Raw genomic sequence first — 19360 nt, forward strand, 5'->3', positions numbered from 1 at the left:
GCCCTTCTTTGGATAAACCTCCAGACGAGCTTCAATGCCACACAACACTCCTTCCGTGGCTTCCAACTGCTCTTAAATGCTAGTAAAACTAAATGCATGCTTTTCAACCGATCGCTGCCTGCACCTGCCCGCCTGTCCACCATCACTACTCTGGACGGTTCTGACTTAGAATATGTGGACAACTATAAATACCTAGGTGTCTGGCTAGACTGTAAACTCTCCTTCCAGACTCACATTAAGCATCTCCAATCCAAAATTACATCTAGAATCGGCTTCTTATTTCACAACAAAGCCTCCTTCACCCATGCTGCTAAACATACCATCGTAAAACTGACTATAGTACCGATCCTTGACTTCAGCGACGTCATTTACAAAATCGTCTCTCCAGAGATGTTAGATCAGGTTCAAGTCGGGTTCTGGCTGGACCACTCAAGGACATTCAGAGACTTGTCCGGAAGCCACTCCTGCCTTTTCTTGGCTGTGTGCTAAGGGTTGTTGTCCTGTTGGAAGGTGAACCTTCATCCCAGTCTGAGGTCCTGAGCACTCTGGAGCTGGTTTTCATCAAGGATCTCTCTGTACTTTGCTCTGTTAATCTTTTTCCTTGATCCTAACTAGTCTCCCAGTCCCTGCCGCTGAAACACATCCCCACAGGATGATGCTGCCACCGCCATGCTTCACCGTAGGGATGGTGCCAGGTTTCCTCCAGACATGACGCTTGGCATTCAGGCCAAAGAGTTCAATCAAAGTTTCATCAGACCAGATGATCTTGTTTCTCATGGTCTGAGAGTCCTTTAGGTGCCTTTTGGCAAAGTCCAAGCGGGCTGTCATGTTCCTTTTACTGAGGAGTGGCTTCTGTCTGGCCACTCTACCATAAGGGGCAGATTGGTTGAGTGCTGCAGAGATGGTTGTCCTTCTGGAAGGTTCTCCCATCTCCACAGATGAGCTCTGTCAGAGTGACCATCGGGTTCTTGGTTACCTTCCTGACCAAGGCCCTTCTCCCTCGTTTGCTAAATTTGGCCGGGCTGACAGCTCTATGAAGAGTGGTGGTGGTTCCAAACTTCTTCCATTTAAGAATGATTGAGGCAACTAGAGATGCCTGATATATCGGTGAACATATCGTAATCGGACGATATTAGCTAAAAATGCCAACATCGATAACGGCACGATGTCTAGTTTATCGCCGATGTCAAAGCTGATGTGCATGCCAATATAGCTTAGGTACATGACGTAATGTTGCACTACACGTGCAACACAGCATTCCTAACCTAGCCCACAATGTCTGCTGTGTGGATCGAGCAGTCAACGAGTCGAGCAGTCATTTGAAAGTAAGAATTTCAGCGAGACAACTCCACGGCGAAATCCAACACCAAGATAATGGAATTCATTGCCCTTGACAATTAACCGTTCTCTGTCGTGGGTGATGTTGGCTTTCGCTGGTACACACTACCAAGTGCGCTATTTTTTAGATGTTGCCCTGCCGGAGTTACACAGTGATAGCGTCACTGCTATTAGCTTCACAGCATACTTTGGAATGCCGTTTGGGTCTTTGCGTGTTAAAAAAGAACCATCAAATAACACTATGACAATAACACTATTTGACCTGTTAAATAAGCTTTTAATTTGACACGTCAAATAACAGTTCTATTACAGAATGTGTGTTCTGAATATGCATGTGCAAGCCAAGCGCCACCGCTACTGTCAAGGCCGTTGTAGTGATTGGACCAAAATGCAGCGGGACTGTGTATGCTCATTTTCTTCTTTATTAAATAAATGAATACTGAACAAAAAGAACGACGAAAACAGTCCTGTCAGGCACACAGCTAAACAAGAAACAACTACCCACAAAAAAAACATGAAAAACACCCCTACTAAATAGGACCCTCAATTACATTTACATTACATTTAAGTCATTTAGCAGACGCTCTTATCCAGAGCGACTTACAAATTGGTGCATTCACCTTATGATATCCAGTGGAACAACCACTTTACAATAGTGCATCTAAATCTTTTTTTTTGGGGGGGGGTTAGAAGGATTAGATTATCCTATCCCAGGTATTCCTTAAAGAGGTGGGGTTTAGAGGCAACGAGGAACAGCTGCCTCCAATTGAAGGTCAAAACATTAAACTAAACATAGGAATAGAATAACTAGAAAATAGAACATAGAAATACAAAACATAGAACACTACCCAAAAACCCCGACAACACAAAACAAACACACCCCTGCCACATCCTGACCAAACTACAATAACAAATAACCCCTTATACTGGTCAGGACGTGACAACTACTATCAGTAGCACTGTCAAAGCTGTACAAAAAAGTCTGCAAACAAGCAAACACCGGCCACAAACGATGTGTTTACAATACTGCGTTGGTAATAAAGCATTATTTGTTTGACTGCAACTTCTGGGGTAGCTAGCTAGCTTTAGCTTAGTACCTAGCTAGCACCAATGCAACCAGCCTGAAAACAATGACCAGTAGAAACTGCAGTCATTTTTGTTATTCTTAAATGATTTAGGGATCCTTGTGAGTAAGTATTAGCTAGGTAGCCCCTTGTTGTTCACCTATTGAAATTGAACTTCAGTTCATGAAAATAAATAGCTAGCCAGCTACTTAACTCTGTTGCCTAAAGCTAATGTTATAAGCAGCCAGCTAGCTTCATCTGGTTAGTGACACTCGACCGGACCGGGTTATGTGTTGTGAAGCTATCCACAAATAAGGATTAAGCATAATAGTGGAATTTGTGGTTTGCCTTCAACATAAAAGTATCTCTTTGAAAGTGATGCAGAAGGTTACAATTGGTGGAATCATGCCATATTTAGACTAGACAATGTTAAACAAGGTTGGAATGTGAAGCAATTAAATGCGGTATCAGTTTACGCGGTGACACCCACAGAATACAACTGTGAAGATTTTACAGAAATATTAGTGTTGTAGCTCTTATCGCTAGACTGTGTGAAATCACCTCCCCAGTCAGCCTATTGTGTGTATGACATTCATATTGCACTGTTCAGCTTTTCCTACTGGTTGGGGATCAATGAAATGGGGTTTCAGTCTACTCACTACCCAAGAGATGTTTTTGTCAACCATTTTGAAAAGAAGGTTGACGACATCCGATCCTCGTTTGTTAAGTCAAGCTGGTCTTGCTCACATTGCCCTACCCTATGCTTTGACCTCTTTCTCCCCTCTCTCTCCAGATGAAATCTTGTGACGGCCGGCCGCCCAACAACCTACCCGCTTGACCCTATCCCCTCCTCTCTTCTCCAGACCATTTCCGGAGACCTTCTCCCTTACCTCACCTCACTCATCAACTCATCCTTGACCGCTGGCTACGTCCCTTCCGTCTTCAAGAGAGCAAGAGTTGCACCCCTTCTCAAAAAACCTACACTCGATCCCTCCGATGTCAACAACTACAGACCAGTATCCCTTCTTTCTTTCCTCTCCAAAACTCTTGAGCGTGCCGTCCTTGGCCAGCTCTCTTGCTATCTCTCTCAGAATGACCTTCTTGATCCAAATCAGTCAGGTTTCAAGACTGGTCATTCAACTGAGACTGCTCTTCTCTGTGTCACGGAGGCTCTCCGCACTGCTAAAGCTAACTCTCTCTCCTCTGCTCTCATCCTTCTAGACCTATCTGCTGCCTTTGATACTGTGAACCATCAGATCCTCCTCTCCACCCTCTCCGAGTTGGGCATCTCCGGCGCGGCTCACTCTTGGATTGCGTCCTACCTGACAGGTCGCTCCTACCAGGTGGCATGGCGAGAATCCGTCTCCGCACCACGTGCTCTCACCACTGGTGTCCCCCAGGGCTCAGTTCTAGGCCCTCTCCTATTGTCGCTATACACCAAGTCACTTGGCTCTGTCATATCCTCACATGGTCTCTCCTATCATTGCTACGCAGACGATACACAATTAATCTTCTCCTTTCCCCCTTCTGATAACCAAGTGGCAAATCGCATCTCTGCATGTCTGGCAGACATATCAGTGTGGATGACGGATCACCACCTCAAGCTGAACCTCGGCAAGACGGAGCTGCTCTTCCTCCCGGGGAAGGACTGCCCGTTCCATGATCTCGCCATCACGGTTAACAACTCCATTGTGTCCTCCTCCCAGAGTGCTAAGAGCCTTGGCGTGACCCTCGACAACACCCTGTCGTTCTCCGCTAACATCAAGGCGGTGACCCGATCCTGTAGGTTCATGCTCTACAACATTCGCACAGTACGACCCTGCCTCACACAGGAAGCGGCGCAGGTCCTAATCCAGGCACTTGTCATCTCCCGTCTGGATTACTGCAACTCGCTGTTGGCGGGGCTCCCTGCCTGTGCCATCAAACCACCTCAAATCTTCCAGAACGCCGCAGCCCGTCTGGTGTTCAACCTTCCCAAGTTTTCTCATGTCACCCCGCTCCTCCGCACACTCCACTGGCTTCCAGTTGAAGCTCGCATCTGCTACAAGACCATTGTGCTTACCTACGGAGCTGTGAGGGGAACGGCACCTCTGTACCTTCAGGCTCTGATCACCCAAAGAAGGGCACTGCGTTCATCCACCTCTGGCCTGCTCGCCTCTCTACCTCTGCGGAAGCACAGTTCCTGCTGAGCCCAGTCAAAACTGTTCGCTGCTCTGGCACCCCAATGGTGGAACAAGCTCCCTCACGATGCCAGGACAGCGGAGTCAATCACCACCTTCCGGAGACACCTGAAACCCCACCTCTTTAAGGAATACCTGGGATAGGATTAAGTAATCCTTCTAACCCCCCCCCCCCCACCCTCCCCCCCAAAAAATATATAGATGTACTATTGTAAAGTGGTTGTTCCACTGGATATCATAAGGTGAATGCACCAATTTGTAAGTCGCTCTGGATAAGAGCGTCTGCTAAATGACGTAAATGTAAATGTTTTCCCAACGTTCTCCTCAGTTATCAGCCTCAAACATCCACGCAGTATTGTTTTTCCTCAGGAATAGTGTTCAATTCACAGTTTCAGAGTCCCGCATTAAGAGCTACGATGCTAATGTTCTCTAGGTGTCAGTGAGTAGACTGATACCCTGTGTCATTGATCCACAATCCATAGGTAAGGCTGTACAGTCAAATAAGTATGCCCCCAATGCAATTCTAAAGTATAATACATCCAGTGTGATTTCAACAGATTTTTGTCAAATTAACAAATCATTGTCTTTTGTTGATTTTATGTAACAACATTCCAACCTCGTTTAGCGTGATCTATTCAATTATGACAATGTTACTATTTGCATCACTGTCAATTACATACTATCCACTACTGTGGCTAATCCTTATTGTGGCTAGCTTCACATAGATGGGTCCGACCACCATTAATCAAATAAGAAATGTCTTATAAATTACAGTTATTTTATATGATGACACCTAGTTATATAGTTAGCTAGCTAACGGAAACAGATTATGTCATTTTGCTATGTTTTTGGAGAAGAACATTGTTTGCATCCATGAGCTAGCTATCTTTTTTATGACCAGCACTGTAGGTGCGCGAGACAACTTTACCAGCATCCTAGCATACGTATCGATGAATCATTGTGACATATGAGTGATAGTGTAATCAATGTGTAATAACTACGTTAAAAAAAATTCAGTGCATAAAATTATTGGTCAAGCTTATTTGGGTCTTTGCGTGTAAAAAAACCACACATCAAATAACACTATTTGACATGTGTATTTTGACACGCAAAGACCCAAACAGCGTTCCATAGAAATCCTGGTTGAGAATAAAACGAGTGAACAAATGAACAACAAAACAGCACAAAGTAATTGAAAGAAATAAGTTTTGATTGTTTTGCTGGTAATGGGGACATGGGTAAATGCCAACAAAATAACTTTTTGGTTAGTGTGGTGTGTAACCTTTATTTAACTAGGCAAGTCAGATTTAAAAACAAATTCTTATTTACAATGACGGCCTACCCTGTCGAACTCGGACGACGCAGGGCCAATTGTGTGCCGCCCTATGGGACTCCTGATCATGGCCGGATGTGAAACAGCATGGATTCGAGCCAGGGACTGTAGTGACTCCTCTTGCACTGAGATGCAGTGCCTTAGACCGCTGCATCCATGTGTGTGTTAACAAATTAACTGTACTAAAATGCTTAAGTCCGCCAAAATTTTAAATACCGGGTATCGGGATCGTTTTTTTTTGGAATGGAAAATATCGGGTATCGGCCCAAAAATGTAATTGTTGCATCACTAGAGGCAACTGTGTTCTTGGGGGCCTTCAACGCTGCAGACATTGTTTGGTACCCTTTCCCAGAGCTGTGCCTCGACACAATCCTGTCTTGGAGCTCTATGGACAATTTCTTCGACATCATGGCTTGGTATTTGCTCCGACATGCACTGTCAACTGTGGGACCTTATATAGACAGGTGTGTGCCTTTCCAAATCATGTCCAATCAATGGAATTTACCACAGGTGGACTCCAATCAAGTTGTAGAAACATCTCAAGGAGGATAAATGGAAACAGGATACAGCTGAGCTCAATTTCGAGTCTCAGAGCGAAGGGTCTGAATACTATTGACTACTGTCGTACCCCTTTTTTTTTTGCACACATTTTATAAACCAGTTTTCTCTTTGTCATTATGGGGTATTGTGTGTAGATGAGAAACAAAACAAATCTTTTATCAATTTTCGAATAAGGCTGGTACAATGTGGAAAGTCAAGGGGTCTGAATACTTTCTGACTGCACTGTAAAGTGATGCATCGTTGCATCCATGAGGTTGAGCGATGAATAGTTTGGTTTGTTTACCCTTTAACCGGTCTGCCACCAGCCTCAGCTGGACCAGATGTGGGTCCTCCTGAGGCGCCTATCATAAGAGCATCAACCTCCCCTCTCCTCTGGAATGCTTTGAAGATTTGTCAATTCATGCTTTACTTGCATGGTCGGTATAAAACTATTCAGGTTCAGACAGAGAAGGGGAGAGAGAAAGAGATCGTAGATGTTTAGATGAGAGCCACTCACTCTTTCTTGAGGCCTCACGCACCGAAGAGTAGGACTGCACCCCCCCCCCTAAATCCAGCCTCCTCGCCATCTGTTTACCTTTGCTTGAGATAAAGCATCAAGATTACACCTTACTTCTGTGATGTATGTGAACTGAAGGAAAGTTAAATTAAAATGTTTAAAAAATGGACAGCAATAATGACCATATGTATCAATTTGGCTAGGGGAATAACAATTTTGGTGTCTATGGCACTAGGTCAAGACCGATGGATTTCTTCTGAGTCAATTCCAAATAAATGACCTCATTCATTTGTTAATCCCAAATAATAAGGGATGACGGGGATGCTCACGCTGGGATCGAAAAGAGGAAAAGCTCCAGTTTTTCTGCTTCTCCCACCATCCCAGCTCTATTTGTCTGGAAGAGATGTGGATAAGTAGTTTTGAGATTATTTTTTAAAAAGAAATACAATTAATTGGAAGCAGTGACGTGTCCACCTCTGACCTTCAACTACTTTTTAAGATTATTTACTGATCACTTCTGTTAAGATAATTTCATTACCTGTGAGCGTAGGGTCCATCTTGTTCAGTAGTGTGGTTTGAATCTCATAACCCAGTGGTGAGGCTCATATTTCAGACTCCCTCACAATGTATTGTCTCTCCTTCAAGCTATCAGTTGTTGTTTGCTCTAATGTAGACTTTGAAACTCTATATTTAAACTGTGGGCACACCCTTTTGGTTTGCCTAACAATATGATGTGCTTGGAGTCATGCGTCATAAGAAACAGAAATCCAAAGCAGACATCTGTGTAGTTTACAGGATATGATACCAAGCAGAGTTTTAAAGTTAACTTGAAAGTGCCAGGATTTAACTTAATCTTAGTCCCGGAAATCGGCCCTAAATGTCCTAACAGCTTCACCTCTCGACCTCAAGCACCAAATTCAGTCTTGTGTCAGTACTACTCAATATCAGTTTTACATTGTGGCTGTGGAATCTAGTGGAAACCGTTTATCATCCTCACACAGGCTTGAAAATCACCTCACCAGTTTAAGCACCACCTAATCCTGATTTGTCCAAATAATCAACAACGACAAACCCCAAACTGCTGCTCGTAATCACATCATTTTATGTGAGTCTTGACAGATTCTCGTTTCACCTGTCCATGAGAGAATAATAAAAAAAGAAAGAAATTCTTATTTGCTACTGCGACCTGGCCAAGATAAAGCATAGCAATTCGACACATACAACAACACAAAGTTACACATGGAATAAACAAAACATACAGTCAATAATACAGTAGAACAAAAAAACAAACGTTTTTTTGGGTGAGTGCAAATGAGGTAAGTTAAGGCAATAAATAGGCCATGGTGGCGAAGTAATTACAATATAGCAATTAAACACTGGAATGGTAGATGTGCAGAAGGTGAATGTGCAAGTAGAGATACTGGGGTGCAAAGGAGCAAGATGAATAAATAAATACAGTATGGGGATGAGGTAGGTAGATAGATGGGCTGTTTACAGATGGGCTATGTGCAGTGATCAGGTTAAGTCAATTCCAATGCAATTTGTTTTTGGAATGGATTTAAGTATTCGAATTGAAGCATATTAAGTTAATGAGGGTTTTTCCAGTTGTAATAGCATTTTGTACTGAACAATTCAAAGGAGTGTACCTCAGTCGAACCAATCAATATGAAGCTTGTACATAGCAAATTTACCAATGTTGATTGATTTCAGGAGTCAGAGTGAAATGAACACTCAGTGGTGTAAAATAACTCCCAATGTTGGTGTTAACTTCTACTGGATTGTAGATCAAACATTTCCCCTCCCTTCCTGTCATATGATGTTTAGAGGTTAACAGGAAATTGTGAGATGCAAAAGTATTTGAAATGTGCCTCTTACACAAATTGAGACGATGCTGAAGAAATCTGCTATTGCAAAAATTATCCAAGGGTTGCATAAAAACCAGTTTTTTTTTGTTCTCTCTCTATTCTCGTTTTTACACCTATCCGGTATATACCTTACATTTTAAATGTATTTACCAATATCCATTTTTCTGTGCTTTGCATAGTGAATAAAGATATCTCCAAACATAGGCCTAAGCTAAGTCCCACAGGTAATGCTGCGTAGTGCAAAATTGAACTCGACACATAGAACACAACTGAAATGGGTCAGGCCGACTTACATACTTTCCGAGGCGCAATCTCTTGCCCAATCAGAATCAAGCTGTATGTATATACACTCTGACCTTGTCCTCAATATTTTTTTTGATGGTTGGTTCGATCTGTAGGTCAACTACCCAGTTCACCTCTACCCAGTCAAATACCACTGTTAAAGAGAATGGTGGCTTAGTCGTACCGCTTGAACCATTCTGTCAGGTTGAATCCCCCAACCTCTCAATCTCCAATTTTGTCCTTCATTACCTCTTTACTCTTAACCTTTATCTTTCCTTTCTTTCACTGCCAAGACTTTCGTTCTTACACTCCCTATCTGTGTGTTTAGCAGTTCCAAGAAGGCTGCTGGTGCATTTGTACCTTGTGAGGACGTATGCATGTTAAAGTTAGTACTGTGCACACCTTGGTGAGCAGAAGCGGACTTTACCCTTTAACCCAGGGGAATTTCCTCTTTCAATATAATGAGCTGTGAATTACTATACTAATAAACTAAACTAAGCATGAATCTGCAATGGACAGGTGTGTATAATGTATGGCCAATCTCCTGATTTCACCACGTGTGTGTGTGTGTCCTCCCTTCAAACACAGGTTATTATCCACAACAAAGTAATACTTCTGAAACATGTTATTATCCCTTTCTCTAATGGAATCATTTCTGACACACTATTTGACACGGCACTCTACTTTATAGGAAGTTATGTCAGCTAAATCAGGTAGGATTACTTTATTTTAGTGAAATGGGCTACAACATGAATGCACAGCATCCTTCATTATCATTTAGGTCAGTAGTAAGCCACAGGCAGTAGCTGTAGATAGCCTAAACCCCACTGCTTACTGGTTCTCATCTATATGAGAATGCTTTACGATTGTTATCTCGTTCATCTGCATGCTTTTCGTGTCCCTCCTACTGTATATGACAAGATCAATGTCCACCAACTCCCAAGAAGCATTTTCCTGGCATCAATCTAGCCCTAATGGTTGGAGGAGAGGAGCTCTACAATAGTCTGTGACAGGGATCAAACTGGCACCGAATATTCCAAGCAAGCTATGTTTCACGATGCATAAACAATGCATCGTCCTCGACCTAGTGTCTTTATATTGCATAACCCATGACAACATCGACTAAGCATATTTCTAAACGTTCAGGTGTTGTGTTGGAATGACACATGACAATTCTGTTTACTTTACTGTATACCAGACCCGGGTTCAAATATTATTTGAAATAATTTCAAATACTTTATCTGTGCTTGATTGAGCAAGTCTGGCTTAATGGACCAATAGAACGCTCCTAAAATTGCAAACCCCATCCATTTGGTACTCCGTACAGGCTAAAGCAAACGCTTAAAGCATTTGAAAGATTTAAAATACTATTTGAACTCAAGCCTGCTGTATACCTATAGTAAATAAAATATTAACATTTTATAGGGGAAAAAACTCTAATAAGCAATGTATAAATACAAGAATGTGTAATCCATAGAATGCCACTATATGAAGACTAAAAGCTCTCGCCAGGCTTTCCAGTCAGTGTGCACATTGTTCATTTCCCGGATCTGTCTTTACTGTGATCCCAAGTGGTTTCGTCACGAAATGGGAGGGTAGACACCCCTCCAACTTATGTACTTTTTTTTATACTCTTTATGGAAGAAAATGGTCAAACATACTCATAATGGTTTAGCCAATCTACTACAAATGGGAGCTTGATTTAAATTTCTTTGCATTGGGAATTAATAAAAATATTTAATTTCTACAATCTTTGTGATACACTTCGTATGACTTCTAGCTTGTTGTTAAATGGGAGAATGGGAGGGAGAAGTGTGGCACAATAATAGCGTACATCTACCCTGGTCCCAAACAGTACATCAGTGATAAATGACACAGTTACCAAGTTTGAAAACAAGCCTTACAGTAGTATGAACTGGAGTTAGGTCATGGATCCCCATCTAGTGGACATATGTGGCACGTTCTCTAAATGGAAAAGCTACAATGCTGCATACACTCTCGGTCTAGTCTAAGGGCTCTATTCAAAAAGCAGGCCATTCATTTCATTCCAGATCATCATTATGTTCTAATCTAAGAAAAACGTTAAAACATATATTTTTTTCAACTTCAGCATCCACAAACCCTTTTCCTGTTCCATTTAAAAGTCTTTGTATGTTTATTAGATGAAGAGTGTGCTGAAATCGCAGTGGACCAGATTCAAACCCATGCTTCAGCTGTACACCTGCACTGGCGGCAGCAGCCTAGACAAGGGTTATCAAGCTTTGATTATTTGAATCAGCTGTGTATTGTTGGGGCAAAAACCAAAATGTGCACCCAGGGTGGGCCACAGAACTGAGTGGGAAACCCTGGCCTAGACTGCTAGACCACCCCTAGGTCACATAGTTCATTTTACAGAGTAATTTCTGTATATCGCCATACATTGGTTCAGCACTCTGTTCATAGTACACCTCCAAAGCGATACTCTTTTATATCCATATGAGTGCCCACTGCCCAGGGTGTATCTTTTGCTTTGAAACAAACCGTTTAGATATACAATGATATCAACATCTTTGTTACATCATTATTGATTGATACCCTAGTTTACACCATCTAGTCTGATAATGCCTGACAAATTTTTTCTTGTTCAAGGAGATCAAGATTACGCCTTATATACAAGCTGTAATCATACAGCCTCTCAAACTAGTGACAATGAAATTGCCTAAAAAGCGGTAAATAAGACTAGATTGGCAGGTGAAAACACATCAGACAAACAACCAAATTTGTCCAAATCAGTTAAGGTTGTTTGTGTATTGATGCCCAACCAATACTTCCTATAGTATGTTCCTATATAGGACATTCAGTGGTTTTGCCCTGTCACACATTACAAATATTATGTTGTGGTTTCTCCTACCTAGTGACTAAAGCCCCATTTCCATTGGCACTTTGAATTAGGGCCAAATTCGCGGTGGCTTGAATGGAATTCTCAAATTTGAGCTGGGTCGAGGGAAACTAGGGTCATTGCAGACTAATCCTAGACGTGTATAATAACACTCACAGCTTTCAAAGAAAACAAAGATCTAGGGGATGGATCTTACTTGTTACATGACTTTCATTTTTCATTTATTATCTCGCATGTCAAAGAGGTGGGGGAATGTGAAATGTTGTAAACATTCCCTTTTTGCTGTACTGTAAGTGCCGCCATATAGTTTTTCTTACACAACCCATACAGATGGTTGTTTGGACATAGGATTTGAAACAACAGGAGGTTTGGGACTCACACAAGGTCAAATCAGGGTGGATGAGTGCACAGAGGAAGGGAAACAGGATAGGAAGCCCTGCTGAACCCCAGTTGCACCCCTAAAAACGAAAAACATTTGTCATAAGAAACTAGCTCCCTGGTATACAGAAAATACACGAGCTCTGAAGCAAGCTTCCAGAAAATTGGAACGGAAATGGCGCCACATCAAACTGGAAGTCTTCCGACGAGCTTGGAAAGACAGTACCATGCAGTATCGAAGAGCCCTCACTGCTGCTCGATCATCCTATTGTTCCAACTTAATTGAGGAAAATTAGAACAATCCGAAATGTCTTTTTGATACTGTCGCAAGCTAACTAAAAAGCAGCATTCCCCAAGAAAGGATGGCTTTCACTTCAGCAGTAATGAATTCATTAACTTCTTTGAGGAAAAGATCATGATCATTAGAAAGAAAATTACGGACTCCTCTTTAAATCTGCGTATTCTTCCAAAGCTCCGTTGTCCTGAGTCTGTACAACTCTACCAGGACCTAGGATCAAGGGAGACACTAAAGTGTTTTAGTACCATATCTCTTGACACAATGATGAAAATAATCATGGCCTCTAAACCTTCAAGGTGCATACTGGACCCTATCCCAAACCAAACTACTGAAAGAGCTGCTTCCTGTGCTTGGCCCTCCTATGTTGAACATAATAAACGGCTCTCCATCCACCGGATGTGTACCAAACTCACTAAAAGTGGCAGTAATAAAGCCTCTCTTGAAAAAGCCAAATCTTGACCCAGAAATTATTTAAAAAACTATCGGCCTATATCGAATCTTCCATTCCTCTCAAAACTCACTGCCTTCCTGAAGACAAACAATGTATACGAAACACTTCAGTCTGGTTTTAGACCCCATCATAGCACTGAGACTGCACTTGTGAAGGTGGTAAATGACCTTTTAATCACGTCAGACCGAGGCTCTGCATCTGTCCTCGTGCTCCTAGATCTTAGTGCTGCTTTTGATACCATCGATCACCACATTCTTTTGGAGAGATTGGAAACCCAAATTGGTCTACATGGACAAGTTCTGGCCTGGTTTAGATCTTATCTGTCGGAAAGATATCAGTTTGTCTCTATGAATGGTTTGTCCTCCGACAAATCAACTGAAAACATAATGTTAAATTTCACCGCTATGCGGATGACACACAGCTGTACATTTCAATGAAACATGGTGAAGCCCCAAAATTGCCCTCTAGAAGTGTGTTTCAGACATAAGGAAGTGGATGGCTGTGTTTCAGACATAAGGAAGTGGATGGCTGCAAACTTTCTACTTTTAAACTCGGACAAAACAGAGATGCTTGTTCTAGGTCCCAAGAAACAAAGAGATCTTCTGTTGAACCTGACAATTAATCTGAATGGTTGTACAGTCGTCTCAAATAAAACTGTGAAGGACCTCAGTGTTACTCTGGACCCTGATCTCTCTTTTGAAGAACATATCAAGACTGTTTCAAGGACAGCTTTTTTCCATCTACGTAACAGCAAAAATCAGAAACTTTCTGTCCAAAAATGATGCATAAAAATTAATCCATGCTTTTGTTACTTCTAGGTTGGACTACTGCAATGCTCTACTTTCCGGCTACCCGGATAAAGCACTAAATAAACTTCAGTTAGTGCTAAATACGGCTGCTAGAATCCTGACTAGAACCAAAAAATGTGATCATATTACTCCAGTGCTAGCCTCCCTACACTGGCTTCCTGTTAAGGCAAGGGCTGATTTCTAGGTTTTACTGCTAACCTACAAAGCATTACATGGGCTTGCTCCTACCTATCTTTCCAATTTGGTCCTGCCGTACATACCTACACGTACGCTACGGACACAAGACGCGGGCCTCCTAATTGTCCCTAGAATTTCTAAGCAAACAGCTGGAGGCAGGGCTTTCTCCTATAGAGCTCCATTTTTTTGGAATGGTCTGCCTACCCATGTGAGAGACAGACTCAGTCTCAACCTCTGTCTTTACTGAAGACTCATCTCTTCAGTAGGTCCTATGATTAAGTGTAGTCTGGCCCAGGGGTGTGAAGGTGAACGGAAAGGCTGGAGCAATGAACCGCCCTTGCTGTCTCTGCCTGGCCGGTTCCCCTCTCTCCACTGGGATTCTCTGCCTCTAACCCTATTACAGGGGCTGAGTCACTGGCTTACTGGTGTTCTTCCATGCCGTCCCTGGGAGGGGTGCGTCACTTGAGTGGGTTGAGTCACTGACGTGGTCTTCTTGTCTGAGTTGGCGCCCCCCCTTGGGTTGTGCCGTGGCGGAGATCTTTGTGGGCTATACTCGGCCTTGTCTCAGGATGGTAGGTTGGTGGTTGGAGATATCCCTCCAGTGGTGTGGGGGCTGTGCTTTGGCAAAGTGGGTGGGGTTATATCCTGCCTGTTTGGCCCTGTCCGGGGGTTTCATTGGATGGGGCCACAGTGTCTCCTGACCCCTCCTGTCTCAGCCTCCAGTATTTATGCTGCAGTAGTTTGTGTTGAGGGGCTAGGGTCAGTCTGTTACATCTGGAGTATTTCTCTTGTCTTATCCGCTGTCCTGTGTGAATTTAAATATGCTCTCTCTAATTCTCTGTTTCTCGCTTTAATTCTCTCTCTCGGAGGACCTGAGCCCTAGGACCATGCCTCAGGACTACCTGGCATGATGACTCATTGCTGTCCCCAGTGTACCTGGCCGTGCTGCTGCTCCAGTTTCAACTGTTCTGCCTGCGGCTATGGAACCCTGACCTGTTCACCGGACGTGCTGCATGTCCCAGACCTGCTGTCCCAGACCTGCTGGAACCCTGACCTGTTCACCGGACGTGCTACCTGTCCCAGACCTGCTGTCCCAGACCTGCTGGAACCCTGACCTGTTCACCGGACGTGCAACCTGTCCCAGACCTGCTGTTTTCAACTCTCTAGAGACAGCATTAGCGGTAGAGATACTCTCAAAGATCGGCTATGAAAAAGCCAACTGACACTTACTCTTGAGTTGCTGACTATGATTATTATTATTTGACCATGCTGGTCATTTATGAACATTTGAACATCTTGGCCATGTGCTGTTATAATCTCCACCCGGCACAGCCAGAAGAGGACTGGCCACACCTCATAGCCTGGTTCCTCTCTAGGTTTCTTCCTAGGTTTTGGCCTTTCTAGGGAGTTTTTCCTAGCCACTGTGCTTCTACACCTGCATTGCTTGCTGTTTGGGGTTTTAGGCTGGGTTTCTGTACAGCACTTTGAGATATCAGCTGATGTAAGAAGGGCTATATAAATACATTTGATTTGATTTAATCAGTGGGATCTCAAATTTTTTATTTGACCTTTTATTTAACTACTAACTAAAAAAATTGACAGCACTCCTCTTGCCATCCTGGGGCAGAGCCTGAACCCATGGAGATAGAGGTCACACACCTCAATGCGGCAAAGTGACGTCGCTGGAGACCGTTGTGGCTGTGTCCCTATTGTGGCCAGGAGAGGCATCGGCTCCAGCGGTGTCCTGGTGGTCCCACCCCAAAGTCCACTGGGGATATCCGTCAACCAGGGTAGGTGTCAATATTACGTCATTGTTTTCCGCCAAACCCTTCTTGGTTTCTATTTCACGGGCGGCTGTCCCTCAGGTGTTGTCTCTTCAGCTCCAGTGGACTCTGGTGCCACAGGGAATTTTATCGACCAGGCCCTCATTTCAGAACATCACTGCGAACCCGCTCTCCTCTCCTTTTCTGATCCAAGCCCTGGATAAACAACCATTGGGATCCGGCACTATCACTCATCACAGCACAACTCACCCTCACCGTGGGACCCATGCACCAAGAAATGTCACGTCCTGACCAGCAGATGGAGCTATTGTATTAGTTTTGGGGTCAGGACGTGGCAGTTTTTGTATGTGAATGATTGTGTTGTTGATTGGGACTTCCAATTGAAGGCAGGTGTGTTGAGTTGCCTTTGATTGGAAGTCCTATATAGGTGTGTGTGTTTTTCTTTGGGGTTGTGGGTGGTTGTTTTTGCACTGCGTTTAATAGCCTGCAGAACTGTTGCTGTTGTCACCTTTATTGTTTTGTCAAGTGGATGCTTTACTCCTTTTTTGAAATTAAATATGAGTATTCACATACCTGCTGTGCCTTGGTCTTCTCTCCATGACAACTTCTGTTACAGAACCACCCACCAAACCAGGACCAAGCAGCAGAAGAGGAGGAAGCCACAGGAGGAAAAAAAGGGAGGAATGGACATGGGAGGACGTCCTGGACGGCAAGGGAGCCTACACCTGGGAAGAGATCCTGGCCGGAAGGGATCGCCTCCCATGGGAACAGGTGGAGGCACTCAGGAGAGTGGAGGCAGCTGGACAGAGGAACCAACGGGAACGTTATGCTGGAACACGGTTGGGTAGGAAACCCGAGAGACACCCCCAATAATTTTTTTGGGGGGGGCACACGGGTAGCTTGGCCAGGCCAGGGAAGAGCCGTAAGCCAGCTACCCGTGACTACAGGGAGGTGTGTATGAGGTGGAGGGCGCCATGTTACGCTGAGGTACGCACCATCTCGCCTATACGGACGCACAGCCCAGTCCGCCCAGTACCAGCGCCCCGCAGGTGCCAGGGCAAGGTGAGCATCGAGCCGGAAGGGGGTGATGCCAACCCTGCACTCAAGACCGCCAGTGCGCCCTTTCGGTCCGGTGTTTCCCGCTAGACGCACAAGCATGGAGGTGCGTGTCTCCAGGCTGGCACGTCCAGTACCAGCCCCACACATCAGGAGTCTAGTGCGTCAGCCCAGCCTCGCCAGTCGTAAGTCACCAGAGCTGCCCGCCAGTCAACAGTCACCAGAGCTGCCCACCAGTCAACAGTCACCAGAGCTGCCCGCCAGTCAACAGTCACCAGAGCTGCCCGCCAGTCAACAGTCACCAGAGCTGCCCGCCAGTCACCAGAGCTCCCCGCCAGTCAACAGTCACCAGAGCTGCCCGCCAGTCAACAGTCGCCAGAGCTGCCCGCCAGTCAACAGTCGCCAGAGCCGCCCGCCAGTCAACAGTCGCCAGAGCCGCCCGCCAGTCAACAGTCGCCAGAGCCGCCCGCCAGTCGTGAGTCGCCAGAGCCGCCCGCCAGTCGTGAGTCGCCAGAGCCGCCCGCCAGTCGTGAGTCGCCAGAGCCGCCCGCCAGTCGTGAGTCGCCAGAGCCGCCCGCCAGTCGTGAGTCGCCAGAGCCGCCCGCCAGTCGTGAGTCGCCAGAGCCGCCCGCCAGTCGTGAGTCGCCAGAGCCGCCCGCCAGTCGTGAGTCGCCTGAGCCGCCAGACTGCCCGGAGCTGCCAGACTGCCCGGAGCTGCCAGAGCGGCCAGACTGCCCGGAGCTGCCAGAGCGGCCCGACTGCCCTCCGGCCCAGCCCGAGCGGCCCGACTGCCCTCCGGCCCAGCCCGAGCGGCCCGACTGCCCTCCGGCCCAGCCCGAGCGGCCCGGCTGCCCGGGTCTGCCAGAGCGGCCCGACTGCCCGGGTCTGCCAGAGCGGCCCGACTGCCCTCCGGCCCAGCCCGAGCGGCCCGACTGCCCTCCGGCCCAGCCCGAGCGGCCCGACTGCCCTCCGGCCCAGCCCGAGCGGCCCGACTGCCCTCCGGCCTAGCCCGAGTGGTCCGTCAGCCCGAGTGGCCCGTCTGCCCGGTGCAGCTATCGGCGCCACCAAAGTGGGCGACGCCGAAGGTGGAGCGAGGTCCACGTCCTGCACCTGAGCCACCTCCAGGATAGGTGGGTTGGGGAGGGAGGGTGTAGCACAGTGCCGTCGGTGACGGCAGCCACCCTCCCTTCCCTCCCTTATTGTTTAGGGGTTAGTGTTTATGGGTTTTTTGTTGGTGTTTTCTGTTGGTAGGTGCATTCCGGGGTCTGCACCTTGAGGGGGGGTACTGTCACGTCCTGACCAGCAGATGGAGCTATTGTATTAGTTTTGGGGTCAGGACGTGGCAGTTTTTGTATGTGAATGATTGTGTTGTTGATTGGGACTTCCAATTGAAGGCAGGTGTGTTGAGTTGCCTTTGATTGGAAGTCCTATATAGGTGTGTGTGTTTTTCTTTGGGGTTGTGGGTGGTTGTTTTTGCACTGCGTTTAATAGCCTGCAGAACTGTTGCTGTTGTCACCTTTATTGTTTTGTCAAGTGGATGCTTTACTCCTTTTTTGAAATTAAATATGAGTATTCACATACCTGCTGCGCCTTGGTCTTCTCTCCATGACAACTTCTGTTACAAGAAAGCCTTCCCTTCCTCATCATCACTGCTCCTGTACATCCTCGGCCTTCTGTGGCTCCAACGTCATGATCTCCTGGTCGTGGATGAAAATCCCCGCCTGGGCACCTGGAATGTCGGAAGACCTGCTTTCCCTTACCATGTGGTTCCACGTCGATTGAGAGTACTATGAGTGCCCTCCGGCCAGTCATTCCATCCTCCCATATTGTTGGCCCTGTGTTTTGGGATGTAGATTTGGACATCCACCAAGCTCTGGAGGGGGAACCCACGCCTGCTACCTGCCCTCCTGAACGCATCTATGTCCCCACAGAGTTGAGGGTTCGTCTGTTGACCTGGGCACACACATCCCTCGCCACTGGACACACCGGTATCACCCGCACTAATCAATCCATTTCCGCAAAGTACTGGTGGCCCACCTTCGCACAGGACATCACCCGCTATGTCAATTCCTGCTCTGTATGTGTCCTAACAATCTCCCCGGCACGCTCCAGCAGGGAAACTCCTCCTCCTTCCTGTGCCTCAGCGACCTTGGTCCCAACTGTCCATAGATTTCGTTACTGATCTCCCTCCATCTGATGGTTTCACCACTATTATGGTTGACAGATTTTCTAAATCCTGCTGTTTTATCCCTCTCTCTGGTCTCCCTACCGCTCTCCAGGTTGCTGAGGCACTGTTCCTGCACTATGGCCTTCTGGAGGACATCGTCGCTGACCGTGGCCCCCAATTCATGTCACGGGTATGGTCAGCCTCACATCCGGGTACCAGCCTCACATCCGGGTACCAGCCTCA

The 19360-nt window shown here is 45.7% G+C and overlaps 1 protein-coding gene across 1 annotated transcript in view; it reads right to left on the reverse strand.

The window, feature by feature from the left end:
* The window catches only part of LOC106566937 (DENN domain-containing protein 2D), a 49759-nt gene extending 42106 nt beyond the window's left edge, over positions 1-7653 (reverse strand). Inside the window, exon 1 of the mRNA XM_014135599.2 lies at positions 7511-7653. Within this exon, the coding sequence (XP_013991074.1) occupies positions 7511-7529 (19 nt within the window). The 5' untranslated portion in view covers positions 7530-7653. The remainder of the gene's footprint in view (positions 1-7510) is intronic.
* Between the last annotated feature and the right edge of the window lie 11707 nt (positions 7654-19360).

Source organism: Salmo salar, chromosome ssa13 (assembly GCF_905237065.1).
Source record: "Salmo salar chromosome ssa13, Ssal_v3.1, whole genome shotgun sequence".
Classification (NCBI taxonomy): Eukaryota; Metazoa; Chordata; class Actinopteri; order Salmoniformes; family Salmonidae; genus Salmo; species Salmo salar.